General features: G+C 41.6%; 1 protein-coding gene across 1 annotated transcript in view; it reads right to left on the bottom strand.

The window, feature by feature from the left end:
* PRKDC (protein kinase, DNA-activated, catalytic subunit) overlaps positions 1 to 13,030 on the bottom strand; it is a 418,309-nt gene that overhangs the window by 22,856 nt on the left and 382,423 nt on the right. Inside the window, exon 82 of the mRNA XM_088469547.1 lies at positions 5,707 to 5,778. Within this exon, the coding sequence (XP_088325673.1) occupies positions 5,707 to 5,778 (72 nt within the window). The remainder of the gene's footprint in view (positions 1 to 5,706; positions 5,779 to 13,030) is intronic.

Genomic DNA, 13,030 nt, shown 5'->3' with positions numbered 1-13,030 from the left:
TTGGTTCATGCTCTTCGGATCTATGTGGATCATACCAACTCCTTTAGGAAATTGGATTCTCTCTTTGTGTTGTATAGCTTTCACAAGCGGGGCTGGCCAGCAAACAGACTCTAGCTCGATGGCTCCTTGTGACAATCTCTCAGGCTTACACGCAAGCTAATCTCCGTGTTCCACACACGGTTACAGCACATTCTACTCTGTCTGTGGGACCATCGTGGACATTCGACGTGGCACTTTTGCTGAACATTTGTGCAGGGCAGCCATGTGGTCCACACCTTTCTCAGGTTCTACGCCTTTGACACCATTGCCTCTCCGGATACTTCCTTTAGGCACCGGATTCTCCTTTCTGATCAGGAGCGTCCCCATCCTTAGGGGAAACTGCTTTAGGACATCCCTATGGTATCCCTGTGGATTTCTATGGACCCTGAAGAAGAAATTAAGAGTTATGGTAGACTTACCTTTGTTAACTCTATTTATTCGAAGTCCATAGGGTCCACAGGACACCCACCATGACGCACCTGGCTTCATTGGGTATTTTTCTCTTGGTCACCGATTCCCTCATCTTCTTTGAGAGTGTTCCTCGTTTGTGCTGTTCTTCCTTCCCCTCTCTCCTGCCTTGGGCTTGTTTACAAAACGGTCTGGCTGTGGCTGGGGGCGTGGTATATGTGAAGGAGGACTGGTGCATCCTGGGAGCTAAAGCTTTGACTATTTGTTGCCAGGATCTCTCCAACCACACACACACCATGGTATCCCTGTGGACCCTATGGACTTCGAAGAAATAGAGTTAACAAAGGTAAGTCTAGCATAACTCTTAATTTAATTTATATTTACTCAAAAATAATATGTTTTTGGAGATCTATGTAACTGGAGATACTGCTGATGAACATAAGGGTTGCCCCTAGTTATCATTTAGACTTGCGGGATTGGGAATATCAGAATATTTACAGTGCATCCGAAAAGTATTCACAACGCTTCACTTTTTCCACATTTTGTTATGTTACAGCCTTATTCCAAAATGGAATAAATTCATTTTTGTCCTCAACATTCTATACACAATACCCCATAATGACAACGTGTAAAAAGTTTTTTTTGTGATTTTTGAAAATGTAATTAAAAAAAAAAAAAACACTAAAAAGGTGCACACACACACACACACACACACACACACACACACACACACAACGATTTTTTGAACGATTATCGTTAACGATATCGTTCAATCGTTGAAAAACATTGTTCACTTTCTAAGTTAAAACAATGAACAATTGTCATTCATGCGCGTTCACGTTTGTAAACAATTAACAATTTTCATTAAGGGAATATGCAAAAATCGTTTGTAGTTCAAAAAAATAATTCATCACATTTAGTAAATGAACGATTTTAGTAAACTATTTTCGTTCATTTTTCCCTTGAAAAAAATGAATGAAAATAGTTTACTAAAATCGTTCATTTACAAAATCGTTGTGTGTGTATGCAGCTTAAGAAATCACATGTACGTAAGTATCCACGGCCTTTGCCATGAAGTTCAAAATTGAGCTCAGGTACATCCTGTTTCCACTGATCATCCTTGAGATATTCCTACAGTTTAATTTGAGTCCACCTGTAGTAAATTCAGTTGATTGGACATGATTTTGAAAGACATACACCTGTCTATATAAAGGTCCAACACTTGACAGTGCATGTCAGAGCACAAACCAAGCATGAAGTCCAAAGAATTGTCTGTAGACCCCGAGACAGTATTGTCTCGAGGCACAAATTTGGGGAAGGGTACAGAAAAATATCTGCTGCTTTGAAGGTCCCAATGAGTACAGTGGCCTATGTCATCCGTAAATGGAAGAAGTTCGGAACCAACAGGACTCTTCCTAGAGTTGGCCGGTCATCTAAACTAAGCGAAAGGGGGACAAGGGCCCTAGTCAGGGAGGTGACCAAGAAACCGATGGTCACTCTGTCAGAGCTACAGCATTCCTCTGAGGAGAGAGGAGAACCTTCCAGAAGGAAAACCATCTCTACAGCAATCCACCATTCAGGCCTGTATGGTAGACTGGCCAGACAGAAGCCACTCCTTAGTAAAAAGTACATGGCAGCCTCCCTGGAGTTTGCCAAAATGCACCTGAAGGACTCTCAGACCATGAAAGACAAAGATTGAACTCTTTGTTGTGAATGCCAGCCGCTATGTTTGAAGGAAACCAGGCACCGCTCATCACCAGGCCAATACCATCCCTACAGTGAAGCATGGAGGTGGCAGCATCATGCTGTGGGGATGTTTTTCAGCAGCAGGAACTGGGAGACTAGTCAGGATAGAGGGAAAGATAAATGCAGCAATGTACAGAGACATCCTGGATGAAAACCTGCTCCAGAGTGCTCTTGACCTCAGACTGGGGCGACGGTTCATCTTTCAGCAGGACAATGACCCTCAGCACACAGCCAAGATATCAAAGGAGTGACTTCAGGACATCTCTGTGAATGTAACTCTGTGAATGTCCTTGAGTGGCCCAGCCAGAGCCCAGACTTGAATCCGATTGAACATCTCTGGAGAGATCTGAAAATGGCTTCCCATCCAATTTGATGGAGCTTGAGAGGTGCTGCAAAGAGGAATGGGCAAAACTGCCCAAAGATAGGTGTGCCATGCTTGTGGCATCATATTCAAAAAGACTTGAGGCTGTAATTGCTGCCAAAGGTGCACCAACAAAGTACTGAGTAAAGGTTGTGAATACTTATGTGTACATGTGATTTCTTAGTGTTTTTTTTTTTTCTTTAATTAGATTTGCAAAAATCTCAAAAAAACTTTGTACACGTTGTCATTATGGGGTATTGTGTGTAGAATTTTGAGGACAAAAAATTATTTATTCTATTTTGGAATAAGGCTGTAACATAACAAAATGTGGAAAAAGTGAAGCGTGAGCATACAAGTCGGGAAATGTAATAGCGTGCAAGAACCACAAGCACCAGCATGCAGGCAAAATAAATATATTAAAAAAACCACAAGACACACACACCATGACAGAAACATTTTATTACAGGTGCCATGGATTCTACTGGACAAGTGGACGTGAATAGCTACAGGGATTATAGATGAGTATGCATGAATGTGCATGTTTGCTTTAATAAAATTTTACTGTTAACGGTGTGTGTCTAGTGTTTTTTTTGTATATTTCTTTTGCAGGTGAACTAGAGGTACCAGCAGGCCCGTAATGCCCTGCATGCTGGTACTTGTGGTTCTCCAAGTAGCAGCATGCGGGGGAGGCTTGCTGTGACCTCTAGTTCTCCACCAAAAGACAATATTATTAATTCTATTTTTTACACATACATTTACACAAATCAACCATGCACCCACCGGCCAGGGGTGCAGGGGATAGCCCCGGGCTATAAGCCCAGGCCTGGGGTGCCCTGGAGTGGGGGAACCCCTTTAATGGGGGGGTCTTCACCTCCCGAGGGATCCTTGGCCTGGGCTGACTAGCAGTCAGGTGTAATGCTTTGGCTGGGGTACTCAGTGAAAGGGTTCCCTGGCTGTGGGATTACACCCCTGCTAGAAAGTACAGTGGTGGTTATGGAAAACACAGGGAACTCCTAATCAATTTGTCCCTGTGCTGGTTCATAAAATACAGGGGACCCCTGTATTTTAAGAACCAGGACAGGCTCTACAGAGCCTGGAGCTGGTTATGCTTGTTGGTGGGTACGCACAACATTGATTTTTTTGTTTGTTTTTTTTACACACAGAAGTCTTCACGGATCTCATGCTGATCTGTGAATGCTTCTGTATAACTCGGACCTTTTAATGCTAGCTTCGAACTCACAAGTTTGGAGGCTATAACATTTGCAGAGTTGTGAGACAAACTCGGACCTTTAAATGTGCGAGATGGTCAAAGTTTGTCTCACTAGGAAAACTCGAACCTTATTACAACTTGCCCTATAGGTTTAAAAAAATATATATATTATATAATTTTCTACAGCATATTACATAAAGGGTATGATTAGGTTAGTTTATGTGACAATAAGTATGTCATGCATATACGAGTTGTTGTATTTGTCAGCAAATCCTCTGTGGTTTTATTGTATTGTTGCTTTATGGTGAAGGGTATTGTCACTATTTTTGTTGTTAGGTATGCCTGGGTCCAGCCACTCCTGTTCTCCAGAGCATGTTGTAGCTCAGTGATGTCACATCCGAGTAAGGTGGTGAGTGTTCACGGAGTGCATCTCACTGGGGGCGAATCACTTGTAATAAAATATACGGTATGCTCCAAAAGGTGAAGTGTACCGTAGTTTTCTTTAAATTTTGCCTCTTATTCACGACGCAGTGAAACACCACTCATAGGGGCATATTCAATTAGCAACCCCCGCAGCTAATTGCCGCGCCGGACCTATTCAATTAGCGGGGTTCCCACTCGCGCGAATCCCCACAACCCCGTGCGCGAGTCCCCGCAGTCGGACTTTACCTCGCAGCTCATGGAGGTGCGAGGTAAAATCCGCGTAAAAAACACCAAATTGGGGGAAAAACGAATTGATTCAACAGTTTACGTGGAATCAGTGAGTCCCAATTTTTCGCTGTGGGAATAATGCTATTTTATTGAATAGCTTTTCCCTGTGCCACAGGGATTTGGGCCGGCAATTAGTCGCGGGGTAAACCCCGCTGCTAATTGAATGCGTACCAAAATGTACTAGAGATGCGACTTTGACCGCACAAGAATTAGTTTACAAAGTTGCAGATGAAGCGCAATGGTACTTAGTTTAAGAAAAATCCCCGTCTGCTTGTATTGGAGCCTTTTTACACAGATTCAGACTCAGGGCCTGATTCAGAGATGTACGCTAATGTGATTGCAGCTACGACTACATTTGCAACACAGCAGCAAAAATATTCTAATTTTAGCAAAGCCCACCCGAGCATAAAGACGCCCAGTGCTGCCTTTTTACCTGCATGCGATGAAGCATACTTGCGTAAATATCGACACACATCGGCGGCCATCTTACCCTTGGGGCAAGTCTGACCTGTTGCAGCCTTGGGTGCTTTTCTGACACGTAGAGCTAATTATATGCACGCTCATGTAACGGTGTTTAAACTGACAGGCACGCCTGCGTTTTTCTGACCACTCCCCGTTACCACCAGCAAACAATGACAACCTGTCACTCACTTTGTGATGGGATTCACTGTGCGTCCGCAATCGCAATGCACGCGCTGTGACTTATACGCATTCACAATGGCAAATCGCTCAATCTGCGTGAAAACTGCATTAGTGTTCATCTCTGAATCAGGCCTTCAGTCGCACACAGAGATGCAAATGTCGCACATAAAATAGATCGGTGTAAGCCAGTAATGTAGTATTGTTGCTACCAGTTGTTTTATTTATATGAATATAGTGCACATTTTGAACGAGAAAGATACTCGGCGCATCCGTGTTGCCCGGGACCTGGCGCAGTGAGAGGAGCTATTTGGGGGGCGACTTGAGTAACACTGTAGGAGGACACATCTTGTTGTGTTTGTTTTCTACTTTTATTCCTGATGAAATTTTGCCTGATTAAAGTGAAATGCCAGAGATAGCTTGTTACTTTTACTTACTGATTATCTAATACTGGAGTGCCGCCTCTGGATCGGTTGTGTGTGCACTGCTGGAAGGCACTGTAGTCAGCGGTCATTATATTTAGCGTGATGTGTTTTCATAAATGAATAGCTTTATACCATACATATACAGGCTTAGCCCAGTATCTACTAACCTTAATAGGTCCCCAGGAACAAGAACCTGTCTTTCTATAAACGATGTGACTGTGGAAGCGCGATCAGCATGTCTGTAATATAGAAAGGGGTTTGTGTTTACAATTCAAAAAAGCTACTGTCACAAAACTGCCCCAAAAATATAAAGCTTACAGTGGTCAGTCCAATGGACACCTAATAGGAGAATCACTAGGAACAATCTCTCATATACTCTATGTAGTGCCTTTAAAATAACTTCTAGGGTTTTCAGTGCAATTCAAACAATGTTGAAATGTCATGGTAATGACAAAACAATACTTTTCTCTAAGGACATACATTCCATATATCCTGTACAATGGTATAATCTATTGTCTGTTAGAGTCAGTGAGCTATTATCTGAGAAAGAAAAGCATTACATATCATTATCCTCTCCCCCAAACATACTGAATTGGCTTCTACAGAGTGACCAGCATAAAAGAAATGAGTCCTTAGGATCACAGCACCTCAATGTACAATCATCTGATACCATTATATACCAGCAGTGACTGCAAAGCATAACATTTCCAGGGACCTATGTGAGGAGTTCCCTTCGTCAGACATCACACAGTTAAATAAAAAGCTGACCTCTGAAATAATGTGAGCCTGCTGACTGCTTTACAATTAATTATCAACCTTGTGTAGTTGCTTCCTACTACAGTAAAACACCGAACGCCTCAAGTGTGCCAGCAACATCTCTAACAGGTACTTGCAGGTGCTGGGGAGAATATCCTTTCCTAATGAGTAGCTACTGCCGGTGTTATATAGGACAGTAAACGCATTAGACATGTACAGTATTTCATGTTAGTATAACATACAGTACACATGGCAACTTTTAAAACCTTACTTGCACTGTAAAAGACAGTGCCAGATTAAGGTCCACATGGGCCTGGAGCTGAAATTTATGAAGGGCCTATTGTATGGCGCCGCAGTGGGTGTGTCCAATGCCGCAGGAGTGTGACTAGTTATGTATGTGTGTGGTCTATACAAGGGGCGGGATGCACTAACACACGGCGGTACATACCGCCAGACATCGCATTTGTACTGATCGCATATGCACTAACATACGATCAGCACTGCGCATTCGCAGAGTGATGTGGCAGCTACGGGACACACTGTGAGGGATCCAATCAGATCACTCACACCAGTGCGATGGGTAGATGCCCATAGACTTCTATAGGGTAGCGCCAAAACAGGGTTTTTATTGCAAATATATATATATATATATATATATATATATATACATAAGAAAGACCCGGCACTCCATAAATCCCCAGCTGGGTAAATGTCTGGCTCCAGGTGCCCTCAGTGAGGCGGAGACCACTCCCCTCTGTATAGTCCACAATAGGTACAGCGGCACTCAGGAGACTTCACAAAGAGCGTTTAATTATTTCGACGTTTCGGGATACGGAGACCCCGTCTTCAGGAACATACAGATAAATAACATACAATAACAGTGGTCTTAAATACCTGTGTCTGTGCTGAGTGAATGCAGCTGATCTGCCCACCTCCGGTAAACGGACCCCACACATCCGGTCGCGGCACCCGCGAACCGGAAGTGACGTCATCCACTGCCCGGAGGAAGATACAGTCACTTAATAGTGCAACAACTCTCCTATGTGTGAATAATTAATATACCATCAGCGCTAGCCAACAAATGGATAGCGCTATAAAGTGCTAATAATATGCTTGTGCAATGAAGTGAAAATGGAAACAGTGAAACATAAGTGTTTGTTAATTGCTTGCACAAAGGTGGCCACGCTGCCATCTTGTGGCCCGACCACAAAAATGCAAGACAATAATACATTGTGTAACCATATGGAAATATGAAAATATTAAAAAAAAGGACAAACATGTAATGACCATAAAAACATAATACACAAATCTACAACATTATATACTAATGATCATACCTGTAATATACAAAAAATATTGCATATAGAAATGCCACCTCTTGTCTGTTAGTGGACATCAATGGTAGCAATGATATAACAATGTATATGTACAATACATAAAGCACAAAGAGCACAGAAAAACACCCCGCCTATATAGATCATAAGGCGACAAAAACAGATATATGTGCTAGTGTATCTGTATAATGGCTGGCGAGCTACATAAAGTAATCCTATAAACAACAAAAAAGATTAAAAGGATTAACTGCCCTATACATGACCCAAGCTGATACCTAATACACAATCCGCACCTTGCTAGAAACCAAGGAGACTCAGCATCATATCATAAAAAGTTATGTATCCCTAATGACTCATTAAGGCCCCTAGGGACTACAGTATCCAAACGGAAAATCCATTTGGTTTCCCTTTGTAAAAGTTTTTTAGATCTATTGCCTCCCCTAATGGACACAGGGATATGGTCTATAATGCGATACCTCAATGTCGCCATACTGTGTTTTAAGTTGGCAAAATGGCGTGCCACCGGCTGTTCGCTTTGTCCCGACAATAGGGCCGCCCTGATAGCAGACCTGTGCTGAGCCATTCGCTCCTTGAACTGACGTTCTGTCTTGCCCACGTAGTGTAACCCACATGGGCAAGACAGAACGTACACCACAAACCTGGAAGTACAACTCAGATTCCACTGTATTTTAAATTTTTTGCCCGTGTACGGGTGGGAGATAAATTCTCCTGGAATCAAATAATTACATGTAGTGCACCCCAGGCAACGAAAGCAACCCTTCCTACGTTGCAAAAAACCAGTAGATTCATTGGTAGATGTTTTAAAACCAGTGATGTCAGTTTTGACCAACCAGTCCCCAATGCTTCTATTCCTTGTATAGCTCGGCATGATCTTAGATGAGTAAAGCATAGGTAATTCTGGGTCAGTAGAGACCAGTGGCCACAATTTTTTTGCCACCTGGTTAGTATGCTTACTCTTGACACTATACTGATTAACCCATGGTATAACCTTGGTCAAAACTTTAGGTGCTTTGGGTGTCAATAGTTCATCCCTATTAAGTCTAACAGCTTTAGACCTTACCTCCTGCAATAAATTCAGTGGGTAACCTCTCTGTAAAAACTTTTTTAACATGACATCTAATAGCCTCTCCCTTTCCTCAGGTTTACTATTCACTCTGCATACTCTCAAAAATTGAGAGTATGGGAGACCCCTCACCGTGGGGGATGGATGGAAGCTTTGATATTTAAGCAATGTGTTTCTATCTGTAGGTTTCGTGTACAATGAGGTGTGTAGCATGTTATTATCTACCTCTATCTTAATATCTAAAAAATTAAGCTGAGTGGTACTTTTGGTTACCGTGAATTTCACAGGGCTACAGGAATTATTGTGTACATCAATAAGAGCATCAAAACTTTGTTCGGAACCTGTCCAGAACAATATCAGGTCGTCTATGTATCTATAGTATAACAAAATGTTCTCAGAAATTTCTGTTCTACCAAAAAATAGATCGCATTCAACTTCCCACATGAACGAGTTTGCCAGGGAAGGGGCTACAGCAGAGCCCATTGCACATCCCGTGCGTTGATTGTAAAAGTGCCCATCGAACAAAAAATAATTATGCTCTAATGTAAACTGTAATAAAGATAGAAAAAAATCAATATCAGGGCCCTCGTATTTAGGATTACCCACTAATAGTCTTTTAACAGCCTGCACACCCGCCACTTGCGGAATGCAGGTGTACAAGCTTGTAACGTCAAGAGTAATAAGCAACATGTTATCTGGTACAGGGCCCAAGTCCACCAATTTCTTCAACAGAGCACTAGAGTCTCTAAGGTGCGTACTTGTGTCCTGTATACATTTTTGTAGATACGCATCTAAATAAATGGAAATGGGTTCACACAGAGAACCCCTGGCAGACACAATGGGTCTGCCAGGCGGTCTCTGCGCGTCCTTGTGGACTTTGGGAATCACGTAGAACACCGGAACCACCGGATAATCAACCAACAACTTGACCAATATTTCTCTAGACAATATTCCAGACAAGGCTGCAGCTTCAAGCATGTCATCCAAAGTTTTTTTATATGTATAGGTAGGATCCGTGTCCAGAATACAGTACGTATTAATATCAGACAAAAGTCTTAAACATTCTGCTCTATAGTCAATGGTGTCCCACACCACTATAGAGCCGCCCTTATCCGCAGAGCGTATTACAATGTCCTCGCGTTTACTCAATGATTTGAGGGCTTGTCTTTCTTCATATGTCAAATTTTGATGGACCCGTTCATGTTTAGCCTCCATCGCTGAATCCAGCATCCTACAAAATGCTTTAATGAAAGGATTGTTCGACGGAGGGTCAAACTTGGATCTATGTCCTATTTTCAATAGCTGGGAGGGGATTAAAGATTGTGTGGCCGTCAGGGGATTTTTACCAAAAAATTCCTTTAGTTTAAGAGACCGATGTAGTCGATAGTTGTCAATTTTACATTGGAACCTATCAGGAAGACAAGTAGGTATAAACGTGAGCCCTTTGCTCAGCACAGATCGTTCAGCTACCGATAGTTCCTTAGTTGACAGGTTAAATATTAATCCTTTTTGTTCCTCCGTGGCCTGGCTCCTTGCCTGCCTCGTGGATTGCCCACCCCTCCTCGTTGGTTTTGTCCCCGGGCGATGGCACCTGCCCGGGTGCTGACCCCTAAAGGGAGCTCCCTGCCCGATGTATTGGGGGGAAGGCTAACAAAATCATCAACTTCACTAGCAGACGTGCTAGAATAACCCCCTTGTTCTTTTCGCCTTCTAAAAAACGGAGTTTTCCCCTGCTTTTTATTAGTATTTGAGGTATTATTCAACCAGGGATATACTCGGTGGTGCATATAGTCTTGTTGGACTTTTTTAAGTTTTTCCTTTTTATATTTAAGTAAATCATTTTTATAAGCTTCCATTTGGTTATTTAATTTATCAAGCCATTTAACAGAGGAATCTTCCTTTAATTTGTCAAGAAATTCCTGTTCGAATTTATCAAGTTTATCCTTGGTGTCATTTAATTCACGTGTTGATTCTTCAATGACTAACAGGATTAAATCCATTGAGCATTTATTTAGTACAGCAATCCACTTCTTGCAGAAGGGAATGCTGTACCGCCCAATAGTAGGAACGTTGTGAACTCTAAACCCCCGAGGGATCTGCTTATTCCTAAAATAGTCCGACAAAGTCCTGCCATGATACAAAAAATCGATTTGTCTCTTATGCAGTTTAAATAGCTCTCTGAATAATTCCTCATTGGAAGTATCCACACTAGTGTCGAACATGGGTTCCTTGAGCAGAATTTGATCAGCCTCTATATCTGAAAAACTAAAAGTCTCGTAGTGATCACACATAAGCATACTAGCAGCATCCTCCAAATCCTCCAGAACTTTAGCAGCCATTGCAATACAACAATAAAGTGCAAGTGTGCTTGTATCAATTTCAAAATATTATAATCCAGGTGCAACCAAAAAAGAAAAAAGGTGCACTGTGCAAACAAGGGGTATATCAATGTGTATATCTATACCACAAAACTGAAAAAAAAGTGTTTTTTAAAAAATATAAAAAGATGATATATATTCCAGAGAACAACAGCAGCAGCAGAAATTGCAAATATACTTGCTTAGGGTGCCTTGGTTCGTAACCACAGCCTCGCAGAAATGACTCCAGTCACCAATATGAATACATAAGAAAGACCCGGCACTCCATAAATCCCCATCCCTTGGTTTCTAGCAAGGTGCGGATTGTGTATTAGGTATCAGCTTGGGTCATGTATAGGGCAGTTAATCCTTTTAATCTTTTTTGTTGTTTATAGGATTACTTTATGTAGCTCGCCAGCCATTATACAGATACACTAGAACATATATCTGTTTTTGTCGCCTTATGATCTATATAGGCGGGGTTTTTCTGTGCTCTTTGTGCTTTATGTACATATACATTGTTATATCATTGCTACCATTGATGTCCACTAACAGACAAGAGGTGGCATTTCTATATGCAATATTTTTTGTATATTACAGGTATGATCATTAGTATATAATGTTGTAGATTTGTGTATTATGTTTTTATGGTCATTACATGTTTGTCCTTTTTTTTAATATTTTCATATTTCCATATGGTTACACAATGTATTATTGTCTTGCATTTTTGTGGTCGGGCCACAAGATGGCAGCGTGGCCACCTTTGTGCAAGCAATTAACAAACACTTATGTTTCACTGTTTCCATTTTCACTTCATTGCACAAGCATATTATTAGCACTTTATAGTGCTATCCATTTGTTGGCTAGCGCTGATGGTATATTAATTATTCACACATAGGAGAGTTGTTGCACTATTAAGTGACTGTATCTTCCTCCGGGCAGTGGATGACGTCACTTCCGGTTCGCGGGTGCCGCGACCGGATGTGTGGGGTCCGTTTACCGGAGGTGGGCAGATCAGCTGCATTCACTCAGCACAGACACAGGTATTTAAGACCACTGTTATTGTATGTTATTTATCTGTATGTTCCTGAAGACGGGGTCTCCGTATCCCGAAACGTCGAAATAATTAAACGCTCTTTGTGAAGTCTCCTGAGTGCCGCTGTACCTATTGTGGACTCATATATATATATATATATATATATATATATATATATATATATATATAAAATCAGTGCTCAATTAATGGTAGTGGAATTATTTAATACTCTATGTCCTGGTGGGAGGGAGGGACAGGAGCATGCCTATGCAGATAGATAGATAGATAGATAGATAGATAGATAGATAGATAGATAGATAGATAGATAGATATGAGATAGATATTAAATATATAGATAGATATTAGATAGATAGATATGAGATAGATAGATAATGAGATAGCTAGATAGATAGATAGATAGATAGATAGATAGATAGATAGATAGATAGATAGATAGATAGATATAGATAGATATAGATAGGTAGATAATCAGTGCTCAATTAATGGAGGTCATTATTTAATTACAATTTTTACAGATTTAACAGGTAGTTTATGTTAGTATCAATCAAATTCATTCACATACCTCACACTCCATTGGTATTTAGGGAGTCCTGGTTCCAGTCAGGCTGTTCACCAAAAGAATGCCTGATTAAACAGGACAACTCCGTCTCCTGCCTTCCTCCTCCTGGCTCCCTTTAATGCCATTATAAAGACAGCAGAGGACGGTGCGCGCCGCGGTCAGTGTGTCAACAACACAGACACACCGACTGACTGACTACTCGGCTGCGCTGTATAGGTGAGCCGAGGCAGAAGACAAGAGCCGCGGTTCGTGTCCTGCGGCCCCAATGAAGGGTGATGATGATTGATCACCAATCATCACCCTTCATTTTAAATGTGAAGCGACCCAGCTGCATCTGCTCACCG

The sequence above is a fragment of the Taudactylus pleione genome, unplaced genomic scaffold (assembly GCF_031769625.1).
Source record: "Taudactylus pleione unplaced genomic scaffold, aTauple2 ptg000093l, whole genome shotgun sequence".
In the NCBI taxonomy this organism is placed as follows: Eukaryota; Metazoa; Chordata; class Amphibia; order Anura; family Myobatrachidae; genus Taudactylus; species Taudactylus pleione.
Note: the sequence above shows the minus strand (reverse complement) of the source record. Positions and strands in the feature narration are given on the sequence as shown.